Source organism: Chiloscyllium plagiosum, chromosome 9 (genome assembly GCF_004010195.1).
Source record: "Chiloscyllium plagiosum isolate BGI_BamShark_2017 chromosome 9, ASM401019v2, whole genome shotgun sequence".
In the NCBI taxonomy this organism is placed as follows: Eukaryota; Metazoa; Chordata; class Chondrichthyes; order Orectolobiformes; family Hemiscylliidae; genus Chiloscyllium; species Chiloscyllium plagiosum.
Window position 1 is genome coordinate 87,455,756 of NC_057718.1, and position 23,853 is coordinate 87,479,608.

At 38.1% G+C, this 23,853-nt stretch overlaps 1 protein-coding gene across 6 annotated transcripts in view; it reads left to right on the forward strand.

Annotated features, from left to right (window-relative positions):
• stxbp5a (syntaxin binding protein 5a (tomosyn)) overlaps window positions 1-23,853 on the forward strand; it is a 236,745-nt gene that overhangs the window by 163,557 nt on the left and 49,335 nt on the right. For 3 of the 6 annotated variants that reach the window (XM_043696459.1, XM_043696460.1, XM_043696462.1), the window contains exons 19-21: window positions 2,395-2,457; window positions 12,356-12,415; window positions 12,520-12,567. In XM_043696459.1, coding sequence (XP_043552394.1) covers window positions 2,395-2,457; window positions 12,356-12,415; window positions 12,520-12,567 — 171 coding nt within the window. The remainder of the gene's footprint in view (window positions 1-2,394; window positions 2,458-12,355; window positions 12,416-12,519; window positions 12,568-23,853) is intronic. The other 3 variants (XM_043696461.1, XM_043696463.1, XM_043696464.1) reach the window with 1 other exon arrangement.

Genomic DNA, 23,853 nt, shown 5'->3' on the forward strand with positions numbered 1-23,853 from the left:
ATAAGGTCTCAAGCGGGAAGTTAGTAAGGCAATGGGATTGGGAAGAATAATATACTGGCATGTGTTGACCGTGAAGGGACAGAAAACCGTTGAAATCAACAGAACATTCTCAGGTTGGCTGGCTGTAGCTTGTGGGTACTGCACATTTAAGAACTGGGCTTCAATTTAATTTTGTAAAATGGCCAGGCAATTCTGAAATCCTCTGAACCACCTCGTATTAATTCCGTTTTATACTCACCATTATAATTCAGTAAATTTTAATTCTATAATAGGTTTAATGCTCTCATTAAGAAGGAAAGAGTTAACTGACAAGATTAATACACAGCTACAGCTTGTAGGGCCTCAGGTGTTTTTTTTCTCCAACACATGCTGCACTGTTCTGAATAACTATTAACATATTTGTCTTCAAGCCTTAAGTTCTACTTTAGAATGTGGTTTTCCGAAGTGTCATACATTTTGGTTTGTGGTCACCAAAAAGTTATATGGAAATAGATCCCGCTTATGTCTGATTTTAGTTTATTTGCGAATTGCCGTTTCTACTGCTGTGTTCTCCGTTTTAGTCTGAAGCTTTATCACAGCCAAAAGGTTATTTTGGTGTAGCTTTTTTTTTCCATTGCATCCTAAGGTGTGCTGATGGTGACTTCTTGCGTGGTTTTTCAAGTTTATAATCTGAGTCTGTGAAAATACTGCATTCTTCATATCTCAATAAGTTATCTTGTGCTGATAAAAATTTGTTTTTTGTATTTGGAATTTTATTATATGTTTAGTTGTCAAAATCATTATCAACCTGCAAGAACCCTTTTTTAAATCCTTGTACTTATGATAATTTGTGAAGATTAGTCTGCCACAGCTACTAGCGTTGGTTGCATAATACTAGTCGATACTCTTGACTAGCTTTGTATCAGTAGCTGCTGTATAAGAGGGTACTTGGGTTAAGCAAGTTGAGTTTTTTTTTTGAGATCTGCCACTGTAGCTCCAGCAGAGAATGTACCACTTAGCAGGAGAATTGAATGTTACCATTTGCTTGTTCCCTGTCTGTCAAGGCATCAACCAAGTGGTGACAGATTCCAGGTTTGGCCCATAATCACCAACCATTTAATTATGTCTCCATTGGGATCCATCCCTTACAGAACAAGGATGGATTTTTTTTTAAGAAGGCACAACGTTAAATACAGTGGATGCCCCACAAGATTTAAGAATTCTAGTGCATAGTGCTTTTAAAATGCCACAAACAAGTGCAGAAAATAATCCAGAAGGTTAATGGAATGTTGGCCTTCATATCTAAAGTGTGCTGGAGTACAAGGATGCAAACGTTATGTTGTAGTTACACTTAATCCTGGTTTGACCCCACATACAATACTGTGAGCAGATCTGGGCACCATATCTTCGGAAGGATGTTTTGCCCCTGGAGAGGGTTCAATGCAAGTTTACAAGGATAATATCTGGATTTCAGGGGTTAAGGGAAGATTAAACAAATTCTGCTTTTATTCTGTAGAATTTAGAAGATTATGTTCAAGTCAAAGGAAAGACAAGGTAGATAAAAATAAATTTCCACTGGTTGAAGATCTACAACCAGAGGCACAGTCTAAGAGTTTGGATCAGACCATTCAGGAAGAATGTTAGAAGGCATTTCTATTCAGAGTGTAGTGGCAGTTTGGAACGCACTTCCTCAAATGGCAGTTGATTGATGCTAATTCTGAGACACAAATTTTTATTACGCAAGGGTATCCGGGGATATGGGCTCAAGGCAGGGATATGGAGTCAGGCCACAGGTCAGCCATGACCTTGTTGAGTGGTGGAGCAGGCTCAAGGGGCTAAGGGTCTACTCATTCTATTTCTCTGTTCATATAAATGGAGAATTATCATGCCAAAGAGAGATTTTAGCTGAATTAACGTTCAGGAAGAATTGCCTTGAATGGGGAAAAACAATTTACCTCTAAATACATTAAAAATCTCATTGATGTCTCTTCCTGTCATACATTCATGCACCAGTGTGTTCTTGCTGTACACAATGCAGGCTTAAGAATAAACAAAACTCCTATTTCAGTTGAGGGCTTTCAAAAATTTTGGTCCAGTAAAATTTTGAGATCTTTTCCAAGAGATGTAATAGGCATGTGAATCCCCTCTAGCTTTTGTGATTAGCTTCCATCTCAAAGCAAGATGTTATTTAAGTGTTGATGTTGTGGTGCTTGGCTATCCCATTAATTCACATACAACTTCTGATTCTCAATGACCCAAACCTTTACAGAGTAACTTTACTCTTTTGTTAAACTGTTTTTTTTGTCTGATTAGGATTTTGAGCAACTTGAGATGTTTCTCTGTATTAAAGGAGTTAATAAATGCAAATTCAAACCTTCTCAGTATATTCTTTCTGATAGTGATTTTCTTTGCTAGGTCTCTGTGATATTAACGAGGGTTCAACAAATCTAGATGACCGCTGCAAGTCTCCCACATCAGGTAAATGTGTCCATGAGTTCTGGGGTTTTGTTTTCAAGATGATGAATTAATTGAAAAAGTGGTACTTGTATTTATACAAATGAATATGCAGAGTAGCAAAGTGTAGTGAACAGACACTGGATGTATTTGTTAGAATCTAGTTGTGCATACAGGTAAGGACGCATTCTTTTAAAGAATACCTTATCAGGCAACATTTCCACAGTGCAGAGGTGCGAAGTAATGTGAAAATAAATGGCAGAATTCTAGCTTCATGTCATTTCATGCTGAGGTGAATGCAGTTTTTTGCCAAGAAATTCTAGACAAGTCCAAGTGACCATTTTCCTGGATTAATCATGAGATTCTGTGGCTCTGATAGTGCTATCCCCCGACCCCATGTAAACAAGACACCAGCGATAGTTTGAACCTCCTTACAATACATGACAAAGCAGTTACTTTCCCAGTAAGGTACAGAAAGGAGGCAGGAAATGTGGAGGAAAAGAGCAAGACAAAGGTAATAAGGGAGCAATATGCCTCAGGTTTTGAAGTGACATCACAATATTAGAATAATATACTGTACCAAGTGGTTCAACTGATGTTTTGACATAGTGCTGTTGTGGAAAAAAGAAACTAAATGTGGCCTTTTAATTAGAGATCTTTTTAAATACAAAAGCTATTAAACCAACAATGTTTTGTACAGTAATGAAAGCAGAAAAAGCTGGATAAACTCAACAGGACTGACAGCAATTGTTTGGGAGAGAAAGACAGTTAATATTTCCAAGTTCAAAATGACACATCAGAACTGAAGAGTAGAACTATTGTACTCAATGTTAACACTTTTTCTCTTTCCACAGATGCAGAGAAACTGAATTTCTCCAGCATTTTCTTTTCAATTTCAGGTTTCCATTATCCACGATGTTTGGTTTTATTTACATTTTTTGTCAAATACCTTGCCATTGATAATTCTACGAATGATGATCTGTGGTTCTGTTTTTGTCTATAGTTTGCATCTATTAGTTTTAGTCATAAATTGCAAGAAACTAGTCAAAAATTAGCTGTGATCTCATTTCTGTAGTTCAAAGTTATTGTGTGTGTGTAAACAGTTTTCTTCCAGAATTCTGAACCAGCAAATCGGTGAACATTTCTGTAATGCTTCAGATCCAGTTATTTTTCAGTTTTATCTGCTGAGTAATAAAGCTACCTTGTTTAGAATCAGTAAAAGTAGATTGTGAGTGAAATGTTCTTTCGACCATATGTGGGGCAGGCTGGACATAAAGTCAACCCAGTGTATTTTACTGCAAAGCAAGCAAAGTCAATTTACAGGTGCAACTTCTCTTTATAAAAGTCGGCTGATTTATACAGCAAAATGCAATGAATAGAAGGAATTAACATGTGTAAAATCAATTCTAGACACTTAATGAGCTAATAAAGGAATTAGGTGATTTTCTCAATTCGGACTGAAGAGAGTCGTATCAATATATGCAGCTGTTAATGTATTGTGCCTGTGAATGTCTGGCCTTCTGTAAACCAATGGTGTCCAGCTGTCATAAAAATGGAAAATGCAGGAAATACTCAGCAGGTCTGTAGAGAGAAATAAATTTGACCTTTTTGAATCTGATACATTTCATCACAATTTGGAAACTGTTATGATTAGGTTTTGAATAGGGGGTGAGTAGGGAAGAGATTTAAAAAAGGGCAGATGTTTGCTGTTGTACACTGCGATGAAAAGGTGTCAAGGAAGAAGGGGAGTGTGTTCTTGGAGATGGAGGGTTCCACCAAGGATTCACAGAGGCAGTGTTCCCTTCAGAAAGTAGAAAGGGATTAGCAAGGTTCCAGCATGTGCTGCAATTTCTTTTTACTCCAGAGTGGCTTCTGGCTGCTGTTTTACTAGGATTTATCATGCACTGCTAAGTTCTAAACTTCACGTTATTGTTTTTCTTTGGTCATCCTTTTTCTGTTTGAAAATAACTTTGTTGTAAACAATAATGATTGTTTGGACTTGATGCAGCAGAGTGTTCCTGTCTGCATAGCCGGTTCTACAACTCCAAAATATTTTTGTTTTTTTTTTAAATGTACTTCATCCATGTCATGTTGCATGTTGGTGTTCTCATGGGATTTGAATTATGTTAAATCAGCAATGATGATGATGGCTGCCTTTCTCTGGGAGTAGTCTAAGTTTCCTGTGCACAGCAGTCCATCAGCTGAGGGGGACGGGGTAAATAGCATTGTGGAATTATGAACTAGTTGGGAACATATGAACAGGAGTAATCCTTTCAGCCAATCAAGTCTGCCCTGCCATTCAATTTGATCATGTTTGATCAAACACTTCCATGACGTTTACTCATCCTATTCCCCATAACCCAAGTGCATCATGGTAAGCAGAAATCTATCTGTCTTTATTGTAAACATACTCAAAAACTGAGTTTTCACAATCGCCTGTGGAAAAGAATTCCAAAACCTCTCTGCAGCTGGGCAACATAATTTCTCCTCATCTTTGCCCCAAATGGCACCCCTTATTTTTAAATTGTGCCCCTGTTTTAGACTCCATAGTTAGAAGAAGCCTTTTATCTGCATCTACCCTGTCTTTACCTTTCAAGTGTTTTGTAGGACAGTCCCTTCATCCCAGCAACAAGCATGGTGGACCTTTTGTTTCTCTCCCTTGATGGCTATGGTATCTTCCTAAGACAAGGCCACCAAAACAGTTAGACCTGGGAAGCTCTAGGATTGCATTGTAGCTTAGTTGCAATCGCCAATTGCGAATGCTACTACCATGCGAGCCTCCACTAAGTTCCAGTTTTTTAAAAAAAAAACAACATTTTGACATCAGCTCATTTTTGTTTTGTAACTATCCTGTAAAATAGCTGGTATTCTGTAAGTTGGGTGAAGCAAATTTTAAATTTGCTGAGATATGTACTGATAATTGCTAGGAAGAGCTGAATCCCAAAAAGGACAATTAATTTCATATAGTTTATCCAAATTCCCAAAAAAATGAAGTACTTTCAGTGAGAATTATTTACAATCAGAATCCAGTAGTAATTGGTCCTTATGTCAAATTTTTTTAATCCATTCATGGGTTATGCGTGTCATTGACCTGATCTGCATTTGTTACCTATTCCTAATTGACCAGAGGGCAGTTGAGATTCAATCATATTGTTGCAGGTCTGAAGTCACAGGTAGTCCAGAACAGGTAAGGACACCAGATTTCCTTCCTTAAAGGGCATTCGTGAACCAGATGGATTTGTCTGACAATCAGCAGTAGTTTCATGGTCATCATGAGACTCTTAATTCGAGATTTTTATTCAATTCCGATTGCAACGCCTGTCATGTCAGGATTCAAACCGGATCTCCAGCACATTGCTTGGGTTGTGGATTAATAGTCTCATTATAATACCATGAGGCCATTGCCTTTAGAACAGGTGATAGCTCTGTGCAAAATGAAAAGGGAACAAGGTGTCTTTTGAATGGGATTCACCAAGAACTGAAGAATTTCAATATCTTTAAAGATTGAGTTTAGTCCTGGATCTTGAGTATCAGGTTGCATTGAATTTTACTACAATATTTTGAAGAGACCTTCTTGGTCTAGTTCTATTTTCTTGTTTCTTTTGTATCAGTGCTGGTTGTTGCCAGCTGCTTCAGTATTCCCTTTTCTAGTTTCCTGGTTGCCCCTTTTTCTGACCTTAACTCTGTCCGGCTGCCTTTATCTGGTAAACATACAGTGCTCTTAGATCCTTGATACTGGATTTGTTGATTTGAGTTTGGTGGTTCCTTAGACATTTTATCATGTGTGTTTTCATTGTTAGCATGTTGTCACAAAGCATTCAGCAATGCAATATCAACATTTTCTCCTATAGAGCACTTTACATTCTAATCCTCAGGAATCTCTCTTTGTCAAATTTGGAATAAAGTGATGAGGTGATTCTATTTTGCTAATTGTTCCTGCAGAGAAAGAATGTGCATTTGCAGAATTCTAGTCAGCATGAAGTCAATACCTTTAGAAGGTGAGGGAGTGAATGAGGTAGGATTTATCATGTCCTGATAATTTAAGAAAGGAATATGTACTTTTTAAAACATTTTCAAAGTGCTTTATAACCAGTGGAAGCTTTTGAAGTGCAGTCAATGTCACAATGTAGAAAACGTGGCAAATGTTTTATGAACAGCAATATCTTTCGAATAGCAGTGAAATAATAACCAGGTGACCTGTTTTAGTTTTGTTTGTTGAGTCAGAGATGTACAGCATTGAAACAGACCCTTCGGTCCAATTCATTCATGCCAACCAGATATCCTAACCTAAACTCATCTCTTTTGCCATCACGTGGCCCATATCCCTCTAAATGCTTCCTATTCATTTACCAATCCAGATGCCATTTAAGTGCTGTAATTGTACCAGCCTCCACCACCTCATCTGGCAGCTCATTCCATACACGCACCACCCTCTTTGGGAAAAGGTTGCCCCTTATGTCCTTTTTATATCTTTCCCCTCTCACCCTAAAACTGTGCCCTCTCGTTCTGGACTCCCCATCCCAGGGAAAAGACCTTGTCTATTTATCCCATCCATGCCCCTCATGATTTTATAAACCTCTATAAGGTCACCCTCAGCCTCCGAATCTCCAGGGAAAACAGCCCCAGCCTTTTCAGCCTCTCCCTATAGCTCACATTCTCCAACTCTGGCAACATCCTTAAATCTTTTCTGAACCCTTTCAGATTTCACAACCTCTTTCTAATAAATAGAATTTGTCATATGTATTTTCACAAGAAAAATGAAATCAGAACTGTTCTAAGTCACCCTAACATGGTGCCTGTAAATGATGTGGAGGGACTGGGGTGGACAAAGTTAAAAATCACGCAACACCAGGTTATAGTCCAAGAGGTTTATTTGAAAGTACAAGCTTTCAGAGCGCTGCTCCTTCGTCACATAACTAGGTGAGGCATGATATTAGGGGACATAATGTATAGTAAAAGGTCAAGGTGTCATACAACTGATGTGATGTATTGAACAAACATAGATTGTCCTTAAGTCTCTAATCACTTAGAATGGGGATAAAGGTTTCGATAAATCCCAGACCTACTTTGAAGTCACAGTCTTGAGACAACATACGCCTACAATGACAGAACTCATTGTAAAATTATAAATTACAAAAGTTAAGTAAATATAAGACAAAGTTCATCAGAGTCCATTTAAAGACTCCTGGTATCGAAGAAAGGCGATCCGTGACAAGAACGACATGATGGGACGAAAACTGAAATGCCAGGACGCCGTGCCCATTTGGTTGAAAACCTCTGAAGAAAAACCACTGCCGGGAACACTACTTTAAAAAAAAAAACGCTGGGCTGTTGACTTGCTGGATCGCTACCCATGGATGAAATGACACACCGAGAAGTCGGAACACTGATTCGGAAACACTTGCCAAAGATTAAGATTGAGCCAGACCACCTTTAAAAATCACAAACTGGGATGACCCCTCCAACAGAGACCACTCTGCAGACCAAGACCAACGCGGCAAGAAAAACTGCCACTTCAGACCACCAGAAGCAACCACCTCTTAAGAGAAGGTCACTGCTCAAGCTTTTAAAATGAAGGTAAGATGAATTGGATGTTATCTATTCTACCTACACTGATTGATTGAAAAACATTAGAAATAGAGAAAAGGTAAGGTAAAAGAAAAAGAGTAAAGGCGAATGGAGTAGATTAGATTAGATTACTTAGTGTGGAAACTAAGTCCCCGCCGAAGCGCAACCCACCCATATCCCTACATTTACCCCTTTACCTAACACTACGGGCAATTTAGCATGACCAATTCATCTGACCTGCACATCTTTGGACCGTGGGAGGAAGTCAGAGCACCCGGAGGAAACCCACGCAGACACGGGGCAAATGTGCAAACTCCACACAGTCAGTCGCCTGAGGCAGGAATTGAACCCGGGTCCCTGGCGCTGTGAGGCAGCAGTGCTAACCACCGTGCCGCCCACATGGGTAGATAAGCAATAGGCTCCTGGTCTAAGGAGCCCACACTATACGCTGCTACTCCATTGCCACCATCTCAAACATATGAATACTATATTGAGGAGAACTTGCATGTTTTCTTCAAATAGAGCCATGCAGTTTTATCTAGTCATATGATAGAGTAATTACTTTAATGTCTCATCTGAAAGACTTGTAGTTGCAAGTTATCTGGATGAGGTGCTATATTCATTCTAAAATGCCCTATTTTCTGGTTAACTATAAATAGTGCAATAGAATGCCCCATCAAAAAAATTGGTCTTTGTTTACAGTGTTCCATTTGCTAGTTTTAATGTTGATCTTTATCTTCTGATTGTCAGCATTCTTCCTTTCTTTTCTGCCCTGGTTGAGATCCACGTTTGTATACTTTATCATACATAATGTTATAATGTATTATTGAAAGATATCCATAAATTTACAAGGGACTTACTGTAAATACATAGCACAAACACCAGTTTTGAACTTTCCTTATCTGGACACTATGCCACAACGTGTATACACATGCTCCCAGGTAGGAAACAACAAATGCTGGAGATCACAGTAGGTCAGGCAGCATCCATGGAGAGAGAGCAAGCTAGCATTTTGAGCCTAGATGACTCTTCAGAGTAGAAGTGGAGGGACAGCATTTATGCTTTTTTTTTGGGTGGGGAGGTGAGATTTGGTGAGGTGGTGGGTGTAGGGTGCTGGTGGAGAAAAGATGTTAGTAATTTACATTGTGGTCAGAATGTGAGAATGACAGAACAATGGTGTACCTCCTGCCAGACTTGCAAGGACAGTAAGTGGGATGGGGGAGGGGGCAACATGATCAGCTAAAAGAAAGGAATGAAATGGTTCACAATTTGATGCTGTTGAACTCCGTATTAAATCCAGAACGCTGTAAAGTGCCTAGTCTGAAGATGAGATGTTGCTCTTCCAGTTTGTGCTGTTTTGTCTCCTGTTCATCATGGATGTCCAATCCCTGTATACCTCCATTCCCCACCAGGATGGTCTGAGTGTTCTCTGCTTCCTTGACCAGAGGCCTGAACAAGCTCTATCCTCCTTCACTCTCCTCCACTTGACTGAACTTATTATATCACTGAACAATTTCTCCTTCAGTTCATCTCAATTCTGTAAAGTCAGAGGAGTGGCTATGGGCATCCACATGGGTCCCAGTTATGTGTCACCCTCTTTATGGGGTATGTGGAACAATCCTTGTTCGAGTCTTACACTGGCCCCCTCCCACAACCTTTTTTCAGTACATTGATGACCGCTCCGGTGCCACTTCATGCTCCCACCAAGACCTGAAAACTTCATTTTGCCACCAGTTTTCACTCCTCTATAACTTTCACATTGTCAATTTATGATACTTTCCTTCCTTTCCTTGATCCCTGTATCTCCATTTCAGGAAATAAACTGTCCATTGCTATCCACTACAAACCCATGGACTCCCATAGCTACCTTTACTACAGTTCATCACACCTCACACCCTGCAGGGACTCCATCCCATTCTCCCAGTTCCTTCACCTACATCGCATCTGTCTGGATGATGCCACCTTCCAAAACAATGCTGCTGACATGGTTTGCTTCTTCCATGACAGTGGTTTCCCACCTAACGTGGTTGACAGGGCCCTCAACCGCATCCAATCTATCACCATACTTCTGGCCTTGCCCCTTCCGATCACTCGCAGTAGTGTAATTGGGTTCCCCTTGTCCTCACCATCCCACCAGCCTCCATATTCAAAGGATTATTCTCTGCATTTCGGGCAACACCAACAGAGCCCCACCACCAAACCATCTTCCCCTCACTCTCCGCTGTCTGCCTTTCGCAGGGATTGTTCACTCCGGGACACCCTAGTCCATTCCACAACCGCCAGCACCTGTTTCCGCCCCCAGTCCCCACAAGCACCTTTCCATGTAACCACAGAGGGTGCAACACCTGCCCTTTCACTTCCTCCCTACTCATCATCCAAGTGCCTAAACAGTCTTTCCAGGGGAAGCAGCATTTCATCTGTACCTCCTCCAATCTTGTGTATTGTATTCACTGCACCCAATGTGACCTACTCTACATTGGAGAAACCAGATGCAGACTGGGTTCCCACTTTGCAGAGTATCTTCAGTCTGAGTGCAAGTAAGACCCAGACCTTCCCATGGCCAGTCATTTTAACACAGCATCCTGCTCACTTGCCCACATGTCAATCCAGGGCATGCTGCAGCATTCCAGTGAAGCACAGCACAATCTGGAGGAACAATATCTCATTTTCAGACCACGTACTTTTACAGCCTCCTGGACTCAATATTGAGTTTAGCACCTTTAAACTGTGAACCATTTCTGTCTTTTAACTATCATGTCCTCCCCTCCCCCATTTCACTTACTGTCCTTTCAAGTCTGGCAGGAGATGCATCATTGTTCTGCATTTCTCATATTCCAAACACTTAATGTAAATTATTAACATCTTGTCTCCACCAGCACCCTACACCCACTTCCCCCGTCCCCAAACTATAGCATGAATACTGTCCTTCACACTTCAGCTCTGATGAAGAGTCAACTAGACTCAAAACATTAACTTGCTGTCTCTCCATGGATGCTGCCCAATTTGCTGTGATCTCCAATATGTGTTGTTTTCAATACAGATTCCACTATCTGCAGTAATTTGTTCCTACTCTGTGTAGGAACGAGCTCTCTGTGTTAAGTCCTTATCAGGTTATGTGTTCAGCCAATTATATTATCTGACTCTTATTTTTTAAATCAACCTGTTCAGGCACGCTTTGAGCTTGAACTTGGATGTTCTAGCTCAGATGTAGGGAATGATACCACTGTGCCACAAGACTCCAAGGTCTGGATTCTTATTTTAATAAAACAGTATTTAATCACCCTGGTCAGATGTTATGACCCACCTCTCAAGCAAGTGAAACTTGAATCCCGGCTTCCTGGTCCAGTAGTAAGGATATTATCTCAAGGGAGATAAAAGCTTCCTTCATCTGTATCTAAACAGAAGATCAAATGAATTTTCATCTGTTCTCAATCAACTCTGGAGCTGTTCTGGCTGGCCTTTGAAGGGATATGTGTTTCTAACATCGACTGAATGATAGGGAAATGGACTTCATTAGATGATGGCTCCTGAACTCTCGTCAAGAAGGAACCACTGTCTTCAGGATTTTTAATGTTTATAGATCCTAATGTAATGTTAATATTTTAACATTGCCTTGTTACACTTTCATGTATTTTTCTTGTAATTAAATGTTCTGATGAGAAAGGCCAAGATCACAAACAAGTACATTAAGGGGTCAGTGAAAATTTCGGATGCATCAAAGAAAGCAGTAGAGCAGAGGGTTAAAGTGGTATGGTTTACTTCATGGAGTGAGACATGGAGTAAGTTGGACTGTCAAAAAAGAGGGACGGGGAGCACCTGACAGTTGGAACAATCTAATGGCAAGAGACTTAAAGCGGCAGACTGGAAGAAGACTGAGTGAATGACGAGAAGAAATGGTGAAGGCTGATCGGCCAGTGTTTTGGCAATCCCAAGTAAAATTGGCAAAATTGAAAAAAGGAGGAGGACTGTCCTGAATAGCTTTATACCTCAAGCTTTCTTTTCTCCCCCCAACAAAGATGCATAATTATTTGAGGGAGAATTCACTCCAGATGTCAAGTGACTGTTTGTTTGGAAGTGACCACTGCTAATGCTTCAAATAAATTCTAAAGATATACTTGGTACAGTCAGAATTTTGTAATGCATGGAGAGGGGGAATGAGATGATCCTTCCTTCTGAATTCCTCAAGGATATCCCTTTATGGAGAAACATGTACATCTCAGTGTGTCATACCATCATATTGTATGAAAGAAGCTCACGTTTGCACCTTATATATTTAAGTCTAGATTATATGACAGGAAGATGAAATGCTTGTGCTGTTTTGTATTTAATACATTGTCCATATATTCCTGTATAGGTTCTACCTCTTCATGCAATTCTGAAGATGAACAAAAATTGCCTAACTTTATAGAAAGGGGTATAGTATTATTCTGGTGCAATATAATTTCAGTTCTCAGATTTTATTTTGGTTTTGGAATTAAGTTTTTTTTTATTCACATATCAAATATTATGCTTTTCCAGTGAAAATCAAAAGCAGAAAATTATCCAAGACCGTAGTATCTGATATAGGTATGAAGTAATAATTCCATAATTTACTAATGCCTTTCTTTTTGAAGCACTAACCAAAATGCAAATAATCAAAGGATCGTGCTTGGTGGCTTTTCTAATCTGCACTCCGTGCTTTGGGCTGTTTCTGATCTGGGACGCAGTGCATGATTGTGTTTGATCACTTTGTTTATTAATTTGGGATTGGTGTCATCTCAAACTGTAATCGGCGGTTTGATCATCATACAAATTATTTTTAATTGCTTCTCCCAGATCCTGCTGTTTTTATTATTTGTATGAGAATAATTCCATAAATTAAGATGGTAGTATTTTCTTTTTAAAAAAAAGCTGACAGATGAGTTTATAGAATCATTGTGAAATTCTATTAAAAGTAATCATTCAACAATTGTAAAACCAATAAGGGGAAACCAAGGTATTAAAATATTTTCAATGCCCTTTTTAGAACAAGTGATATTTCATTTTAAATGTGTGTATTTTAGTTCACTTTGAACTGGTAAATTATGCAATTTTTGGAGGTTCAGTTCTTTTTGCACTTGATTCCTCTGGCAAAAATAGAAGCAAGCACAGCTCTGAGTTTGTATGGCTTGTGATACTATTTATTGCAAGAATAAATATTAAAAGTGCAAACAAATTGTTAAATTCTGGTAACAGAAAAGCACTTGCATCTTGGTGGCTATTCATCTATCTAGTGGAAAACCTGAACAGAACATTTGAACTACAATATTCATGTATACCGGTTGCTGTCCCTTGGCATTGCATAGAAGGTGTATAATCATGAGTTTGTGAGGTTAGAAGCTGGGAGATAATTAGATGAAGGTGCATGCATAAATTCCTCTCCATCTTACAGCCATTTGTTGTTTATTTTGTTTCTCTGTTCCTATTATAAATGATGTCCATATTTGTGCTGAAAGCTGTTGATGTAAACTTAAGGTTTGACAGTTTCTCACATGTAATGACATTACATTGTTTGGGAAAATGTTGTTAAAACTTACAAGTTTCCATCTATTTCCAATATAAATGTGGATTTGAAATTGAAAATGTTAACAAGGTCTTGCAAGCTTTAATATATTAATCTTTTTGTACATAGTATGCATTTATACTCTCTCCCTGTACTGTTTTAGTGCAATATTTCAATGCCACTACTTTGTCATTGTACATGCAACTAGATATATAAATGTACCCAACTTACTCTTCCTTGATTTGATGATACATTTTTTAAAAAATCCAACTGATTTGCTAAAGTCTTGCTTAGTCATTCACATCTAAAAAGGGAACCCAGGTGGAAGCTATTTGTGATTCAGTCAAAGAACGTACTGCTCCTCCGTACTTTCTTCTACAAGTTTGATATTCTTAGTAACAAATTCCTAATGTTCAATGCAGTTTTTTTTTGTAGAAGAAACTTCTACCTGTATGAAAAATTCCTACTGAGTTATTGTAAGATATGTATTTCTTCAACTGGTTCTGAAATGACATCACCATGGTTTTTGTTCTGAGTCGAGGTTTTCTATCAAAAGTCCACTTGTAATTTCTTTCGGAGGCATGGCATTCTTCTTTGCTGAATTTGATATTTGATTTTCTCCCACCCTCCAACTACTTAGTGCATATGGATGGTTCCATACACATGTCAATTCTGTTTCCAGAGCTGCTGCAGTCACTTCCAGCATTTTTCCTGTCCTCCCGTCAATTCTCGTCAGCTAGGATCCAGCTTTAAACTTGTATTTATACTGCAACTTTTTTTAACCTAATATGTCCCAAGGTATTTGGAACTGAGCCACTTTAGGAAGTGTTTGTGCAGATAACTAAATGATTGGTCAAAAAAGTACCTTTGAAGAAATATCTCAAATGAGGGATGGGTGGAGATGCAAAGAGGCTTAAGAGAGAGATTATCAACATAAGAACCTGGTGGTACAGCTGCCATTGGAGAGACAAAAGAGATCGTCAAGAATCCAGAAGGGAAGACTTTGCAGCAATCTCAACTGTTCTATGGCTAGAGAAGATTACACACAAAAAAGAGCAATATAATAATTGAATGATCCAACCCCAAGGGTACAAAATCTAACATTGTTGATACTGTTACACTGGGAACCAACGTGTGGGAAACAAAAATGGAACTTAAGACATAGGCAGCAGAGCTTTAGAGGAGCTTTAGTTTACTGAGAAGGGAAGGTGGGAAGCTGGCTAGCAGAGTATTGGAGCAGTTGACTTCCAAGCTAACTAAAGGATAGATTAGTGTGCCAACAGGAGATGACCTGATGTGGGGTAAAGATGGGTACTGTAAAAGTTGTAAGTCGTCAGTGTTGGAGTTAAAAATGATGATCAGTCAGAAGCTCAGTTAAGGGTCAGATAAAATACCGAGAGAGTGAACAATCTGTTAACAGACCTATATCCATATGTTGAATTAGGCAGCAAAAATTCTGAAATATACGAGAGTTTTATTGTAAACTTATATTTGAGCATAAACGCCAGTTTCCACTTTTCCCTTTTGGAACACTTCCCTGTCCAGGAGCTAGCCACCACTGGGGAAGAACCCAGCTCTTAAATGCAAATTCCAGTGAGTGTTACCTGCTCTCAACTCTGGAACTATTCTGTTTTACCCTTCAAGGGACTTGCATTTCTAACAACAACAGATTCCCTTTCTTTGAAGAAAACAATAGTATTTATGTAAGGATACGTAGATATTAATAACAAACACAATGTCAGGTGCCCACTCTTAGACGGTGAGAAATTGTTCTTAAACTTTAAATGATTTTTCTTTGGAGGCATTGCTGTTGTGAAAAAATCTGATAATTGATGATACGTACCTACCCCCTAAGTTTAGATGTTTTTCCCCTTTTTCGCATCTGCTTTAAAGTAATGCCTTGCTGATTTCAAATGATAATTATTTCATCAAAATCATTGGTCTACCCCACAAAAAGTCATTGACGTGCATCATAAAGATGCCTAGAAGTTTTCCTTTATAATGCCAATAGAACATCGGTGATTCCTGCATCCATGGAAACACCTCATGTTTACAGAGCTGCCCTTTTTAAAAAATGTCACCTAAAAAGCATAATTTAACTCATAAATGCATTTATGCAATTTCCAGAGCCTCCTCTCTAATTACTGCTACTTTCTTAGGTAGCTGTGAGAATACTTTCCTCTTGAGTAGGTGACATTGAAAGAACACCGCTTTGATATCTGTAGAGTTGCACTTCCAAGAAAAAATTAAAATGGCTAAAAATACTTTCAAAATTACCTTAACACAGTACAGTACTGTTGGCTTTATTGATAGAGGCATCAGGTAAATCACTAAGCAGGTTATGCTGAATTTGTTGAAGCCTGGATTATTATGTACAGTTCTAAGTGTCGCGTTTTAGGGAATTTTGCAGAAGAGGTTTAATAGAAACTTCAGTTATGAAGATAGCTTGGAGAAATTGGGACTTATTTGGATTGGAAAGGCTAGAAATGATAGTTTTCAAAATTGAGGGGAGGCTGGACAGCGCCAATAGGGAAAAATGGTTCCCCTCTCATAATAAGGTCACTCCTGAGATTATAGGCACAAGGTAAATTGCAATAAAAGTAATATGAGAAACTTTCTCAGTAGTTAAAGTCTGGAATATACTGCCTGGAAGTATAGGGGAGTTAGTTTAATTGAGGCATTCAAGGAGGGCATTTAGATTGTTTATATTTAAATAATATCTTGGTTACGTGGAAAAGGTAAGAGCATGGTACTAAATTATGTTCTTCATTGAGAGAGCCGCTGCAGGCATGATGGGCCACGTGGCCTCATTTTGCATCATAACAAATGTGATTTTCTCTATTCCTAAACCCCTTTAAAAGAAATTGAATTTTAGTGTATTGTATAATTGATTATAGATTCGTAGAATGGTTACAGAACTAAAGGAAATCATTTTAGCCTGTAATGTCTGTACTGCTTCTTCACCACAACAGCACACATTGTCCCAGTCTTCCATCTTCCCCAGGCCCCTGCATGTTTTTTTTTGGATAATTAAGTTCTCTGCTAAAAGCCTTGTTGGAATCTACTTCCACGACACACACAATGCATTCCAGATCTGAATCATTATTGCATGAAGATGTTTCTCCCAATATGCTATTGCTTCTCTTGCCAATCACTTTAAATCCAACTGATCTGGTTTTCAGTCTTTGACTAATTGAAACATAAGTTTCCCTATCAATCCTTATTATTGTACTTATGATAATTTTGAATAGCTCTTATCAAAACTCTTGGACAACTCAGACAGCAGTTCCAATTTCACTAATCTATCCATGCAAATGATTTCCCTCATTCTGAGAACAATGCTCATAAACCTTTTCTACAACTTCTCTGACTGCATATCTGGTGCTCAAATGAATAGGATACTCCTGTTGAATGTTCTAAACCTTTGTTTTGTAACGGTTCACCACAGCGTGCTCACTTTATTTTTACCTTAGGTTTCTTTTTATATAGCCCACAATCCCTTATGCTTTATTCATCTGCCCTACTACCTCCATTGCTTATTCTTACCTGCTATATGTTTATGTCTACCTTCCTGTCTAATATAGCAGCAAAATGGTATGTCTTTGGATCAAAAATATGCCATTCATGGTAGAACACTTCTTTATATATATTGGAAACACCGCTAATTATTTGAACTGACAATAACCAATAGAACTAGAAATATAAATGCCAATAAAAGATGACAAAAAATGCAAGTCTAAGCCCTCACTCAAATTATATAAGGATTAAATAATATTGTATCTCCACTCTTACACTCAGGATAAGTGGCAGATCTCATCAAGAGTGGTACGTTGAACTACTACCTGTACAAATTATGACATGATTTGTCAGATAAGAATAGTGAGGGTTATCATCTCTGATCAGATCTCTATATTCTATTGTATTCACCTTGTCAAAAAAAACTCTCCAGCAATTCTAGTAAATCTTCTGTGGAATTGCTCATAGTCAGAGAAAATGTTATGTCATATGGCTGTGGCTGTCAACAAACTGAGGTTAAGGATTTATGTTGGGGCCATACTAGAACAGTTGGGGTTGTTGAAATGTTCCTTTGAGTTCAACAGATCTTAGCCAGCGAAGAGAAGAAAGAATGGTAGCCGTTAGCCATCTGTGTAGCTATACCTCACTGACACCTCCCTTGACTCCTCCTCAGTTGCTAAACTATTGAACTGCATATACAACATCCAGTACTTAGTAAACTAAAATTTTCATCTGTTAATAATTAGAAAGTCATTCAAATTCAAATCAAAATTCCACTTCCCACTTGCTGACTCCACTTCTTTCATCAGTAACAATGTGAAACTGAACCACACTGTTCACATAATTTGGTTTTTTTGACCCCAAGATGAACTACCAATCACATTTGCACCTTAACTATTGTCCACCCCAAGAGATCATCAGACTTTGCACTCGTCTTTTTTTTTCTGTGATTAACCCCATTCATTTATCTGTTGTTACCTCTTTATGTGACCTTTCTAGCACATTGTGACTGGTCTCTACTCTACCTTCCATAAACTTGCTGTCAGCCACACTTCTGCCCAAATCTTAATTAGCCTCATGTTCTGTGCTTACTTATCGAAATTGTCTCCTATTCAAGCAAAGTCTTGATTAATCCTTGTTTTCAAATCCCTCACCTTGATCATTTCTATCTTTGTAATGTCCTCCAGCCCTTCAACCTTCTGGAATATTGTGCTCTTCTGATCTGACGTGCATTTCCAATTATTATTGCTTCCGTGGATTCTTTCACCATTCTCCCCCCACCTTTTCTCTCACTCACTTGCTCTCTGGATCTTTTCCCCCTGCTTCCTCCCAACCCTGTCTCTCTCGAAATAGTTAAATCTGAGGGACATTCAAGTTAACTATTCTACTTTTTAAAAACAGGGATGGTATTTCGAGGCACTAAATATTTTTCCAAAAGCGTTATACGTAAAACATGGTTTTATTTTAGACCATTATTTATAAATATTTAAGTTGTATATTGAAAGTCTGCTTAGCATTGCAATTTGTCAAAGTCGTCCCCAAGGTAGCAAGCCACTGAGCAGCTGAAAGGGAATGTCAATCATAATATATTTAGAGCAGTATTCCTGCACGTAAATCAGCACTTAATAGGACTTGACCATCTGCTTCTTGCTATTGTCAGAACGAAAATCAGTCTGACCCAGCACTTGAAAGTTTCAAATCAGTTATGTGAATTTTATTCTGATCAATGTCTTAATTATTCCTGAAAACTGTTGCTTCTTAGCATTGACACATTCTCTGCCAAATTCAAAAGATTACTAACTGGTTGCCATACACAAGAATGCATCACACATCATTTCCTATATTCGAATCAGTTGGCTAGGTTACTTTCCAGAAGCTTAGGCAACAATAACATATTTGTATGATTTTAGGCTGGGGCAAAGATTTTACAGTAGCTAGCTTTTAAACTCCATATGTATTTGGCCTGAATTTGAACAACCACCAAACCAAAATCAGGCGAAACAGAAGGTGTCTTTTGTTTCATTGCACACTACAATACCAACCCAAATCAATTTGCTGAATCTATAAGTCCACATGTCTGTTCTCTAAACAAAACATGAATGACATCAATATTTTTTCATTATGTATTTCATTTTATCAGTTGTCTTTATTTGAAGCCCATGAAATCTAACAAATTTTCAAGGTAGTTCAATAATTAGTGAGATAGGAAGGGAAGGCTTTAAGTTTGTTGTTGGAGTGGGATTTCTGAAGGTTCGCCAGAGGTGGTTTTGTTGATGGAAACAGGAGGAGAGAATGAGGTGCCTGCATGAAAGAATGAGTTTCTGGGATTTAGGAAAAGGAAAATTTTAAATGTACAGATATTTTTAGTCAACTTGTCCATGTATGTTGTGACATTCCTCTGGAGTTGATGGGATTTTAACTGGGATCTTCTGGCCCAGAGGTAAGACAATATTATTGTGCTACAAGGACCTGAAGTTTGAATGTGTACCATGACTTTTATAATCTCAGAATGTCTGTGTGCTTAGCAACTTAAGTACTTTCAAAGTATTGTTTTGACTGTGATAACATAGAAATCAGTAGTCTGTTTGTAGTCTGGAATCTCCTGCAGTGCAATGAGTTCAAATTAAATCATCTTAGTTTTAGTTATGATTGTTAACGGATAAATATTGGCCAGAACATAAGCGAGGGTCTCCTGTTGTTCTTTGCATAGTGCAAAGAGATGTTATCTCTTACGTGAAATAAAACAAATGGGGTCTTGGTTTGATGATCATATGGAAGATGCATCCCCTTGTAAGTGCCACAGGCTCAGTGCTGCATATAGATGTCAGTGTCTGGAGTGGATGTTTAATATGTGAACTATCTCAATTGAGAGTGATATCAATAACAAACGTTGCCACCTAAGGAGCACTGTCTTGGTCGTTCTAGGGTTACAGAGCCTTATCGGGGGTTTAATGACCCAGAGTTTGATAGTGATACAGTGGATTTCTTGGAGATTTTATGACATTGGAAAAATGTTTGGAGTTTAGTAGCAAAGTGGCATCCTATGGTTGGCAGCAGTAAGAGCAAATCCATTGACAGTGAGGGGAGCTTGAGAATTTTGTAGTTGGGTTGTAGAAGTGAAAGCAAAATACACAATAATGTAAGAATTTTAAAAGAAGTGTCTTCGGTTTTCACTCTCCAGCAAGCACATTCTTGAAATATTGTTTCCCTGAAGTATCACAGTTGAAAGTATCTTAGATTTCTATCTATAAACAAAAGAGACTACAAGTCTCCAAATTTTGTGTCTCTGAAATTTCTACTTAGGATTCTTGAATTACTCTTTTGCCTCTCAGGTGATTTGGTCAACTGTTTTGCAATATAAAGATATCAGTTGATTTGCCCCTCCAGTGATAAATACATTTCTTGCCACTGTTCTCCATTCCAAACGTTGTAAAAATGCATGGATGTCCTTAATTATCCATAAGTTCTGCATAGTACAAAGACAATTAAACTTGCTCAAACTAGAAATTATGGGATTCTGTTTATCACAGAAATGTACACCACAAAAAGACCATTAAGTCTATCTACAGTGGTTGACATTGTGCAATTTGGTATTACTTAAGGCAGAGGATATTGTACCTTTTATGGAAAATGTGTAATTTTGAATTACATCTTCTTCCACAAGAAAATTTAAGAATAGAGATTGATACATTTATTTAAAGTTAGTGCGTTAAGGGATATGGAAACAAGATTGGTAAATAAGGTTAAGGAACAGATTGACAGTGATGTCATTGAATAGTAGGCCAGGTTTAAGGGACTGCATAGCCTATAGTTGTTTCAGTGTATATTATAGGGAAGCGTGGTTTAAGTTGAATTTGACACTCTAGTGCAGACATAATGAAATATGCAAAAGTGGTTGTTGGATATTTATATGCGAAATATTTCATATTAATTGTTATAGATCTGGGCAGATTGAAGAGGAAAAGTGTTTTCAAATTATTCCATTAATATACTCCAAGCTCTTACTAGTTGACTCTGTTGATATTTCTCGTGTTAAAAATGGATTTTCATTCTATTCGCTGTTTGTTTATTCACAGCGTCTATTAGTTGTGATTTGTCTAGTTTATAAAAGATTCAACCAGTTAATTGCAGGTTAACATACATTTGTCTTCTAAAAGTAATGGATAAGAAATGCAAACATGTAAGTTCCTCTGCAGATAGATTAAAGAGCTGCAAATAAAGTCCTATTTCCTGTAATGCTAATTGCAGTTTCTTTGTCTATATTGAGATATAAGTCCCAAAATTACACTTCCTGTATTTCTCTGAATGATCTTCAGCATATGTTGATGTTAGGGTGCCCAAAGTTATATCATTTCCTGAGATCATATGCTGTATGTATTTTTAAAAAAACTTGAGTAACATTCCACTACATTATTAGCCTAGTTTTGAAGTTTCCTATTAATTGGGAATCTTGTGACAAATCATTGGCAGCAGCTAAATTCTGTTACTGTTTTTCTTAATGCACATTGCATGGGTACATTCCATAAATTCTTCATTACGTTGACCACTGTTCAATTTTCCTGCTGTTTAATTCACTGGTCCAAGTTAATGGGACTGTATTATCCTGAGTTGAAAAGAATAAGAGGTGAAGTGTACAAAGTTTTTATAGGGCTTAGAGTCATAACCACTTATGGCACAATTGGACCTTTTGGCCCATCATTCCCTTGCTATCTTCTTGCAGACCAATCCAATCAGTCCCAATTCCCTGCTCGGTCCTCTTAGCCCATTTGAAAATCTGGAATTTTTTTACTCCTTCTGGCATCATAGTGTAGATGTTCTTCCCATTAAAGATTGTATAACTTGGACTGAAATGAGGAAAATCTGTTCACCCAGATGGTTGTAAATCTTTAGAGTTATTTACCTCTGAGGATTACATATGGTTAGCTGTTGAGTATATACAAGACAGAATTATAGATTTTTAGACAAAGAGAAAATCAGGAGAAATATGTTTAGGGCAGGAAATTGGAATAAAGTAGATCATTCATGATCTTATCGAATAACAGAGCAGACTTGAGGTTACATGGCCTAATTTTGTTATTTTTTATGGTCTCATGACTCATTTATTTGTTAATTAGAAACATAGCTTACTGTCATCAAAAGGCCATCTTTAAAGCTTTTTTAAACATTTGATATTACACTGTTTGCTAATGTTCATCATTTTGCTACCAATTCATTAATTTTCCACTGCTTCTATGTACATTCTAAATTTGGTTGTACCGGGATGCAACCATAGTCTCACTAAAGATTCTGAACAGGCTACAAATGGTATTTAGCCCCTGCATAATCTGCTTTAGTTGACAGCGGGGGATTGCAAAATGTTGGGTATAGTTCTTGCAAATGCCAATGCATGCACAACTTTGTATTCAAGTGGAAGGAGAATGTGTTGGTGAATTCCAAATATAACTGCAAAAATTATATTCTGGGGAATGGATATATTTGAGTTCGACATACAGTTGTAAAAGTTGCCTTGTATTTCAATGGTAAGAGTAGATTGTTGAGTTTCAAAGAAATGGAAAGAAGCTTTCGGGTTCTACTCATGGGGGGTATATTGCTACATTCAAAATGAGTTCATGAACTGTCATTGTATTTTAATGGGAGAGAATTGGCCGCCTCATTAAAACCAGTAGAATGCAAATTTGAACATTTATTTTGGGGACACTGTCATGCCAAATCTAACTGGACTACATAAAGCACCACAAATAAGTTCCTCCTCATCTATAAAACTGTTTCCAATTCCAGGATCAACCTGCCTAAAGCAGTCCCAGACTTCTCATCTCCATTATAAAGTGTTGTCTTAAATCCTTCTCCCCCACCCTCTCTGAGGTACAGTAAATCCTCTGTATCTGCAAAATTACAAATTACAAGTTTGTCTATTTGTGCCAAAAAATAAGTCTCAACAAAAATCCACATCCGCAGGTAAAATAACTAGCTCTGCACTCATGAATTTCATCATTCGTGAGGATTCTCCGGAATGGAATCCTCGCAGATATGGAGGAATTGAGAGTGTGGTGCTGAAAAAAACAGCAGGTCAGGCAGCATCCAAGGAGCAGGAGAATAGACATTTTGGAAATAAGCCCTTCATCATCTCTGACCTCCAGCATCTGCAGTCCTCACTTTCTCCCAGATATGGAGGAATGTCTGGACTCATGCACCTGTTGGCTCCAAAATTGAAACTATCTAGTCAGTTATCCCTGACACTTTGTTTATCCCACCCAACCCAAATTAAACTTTCCCTCAATGTTGCCCTAGCCCTGAACTCTGCTATCTTCCTTCAAGTTCTCTCCAAGCTCATCCTGATTATGCAATCCACCTCCTCCCTCAACTCTATTCTCACCTGATTCTTCACTAACCAACTCTTTACCTGATGTTAATGGTTCCCTTGTACGGTATTGTATCCTTATTCTTCAATTTTTCATCAGAAAATGCCCTCCTTCATTTTGTTTGTAAACTGTTTCCTAACTCGTAACATCACTATGTTCTCAAAGTGCCCTGAATGTGTTGCTACCTTCTAATATTGCTACTACATTGCCTGCAACTATATTTAGGAACCCTTTCATTCTGATTCCCACCAGTGCCCCCGTACTGAAATAGCTCTCATATATTTTTTGCAAATGACATTTTTTTGACTTGTTGACCATATCATCCTCCTTCAGTACTCCCTTTGTTGTCCACATATGGTTCCATTTCTATCTATTCAGTTATAGCCATAAAATCACATTCAAAGTTGGATTCTTATTCATACTTCTGCCTTATGTCTGCTAACTTACTTTGCTTCA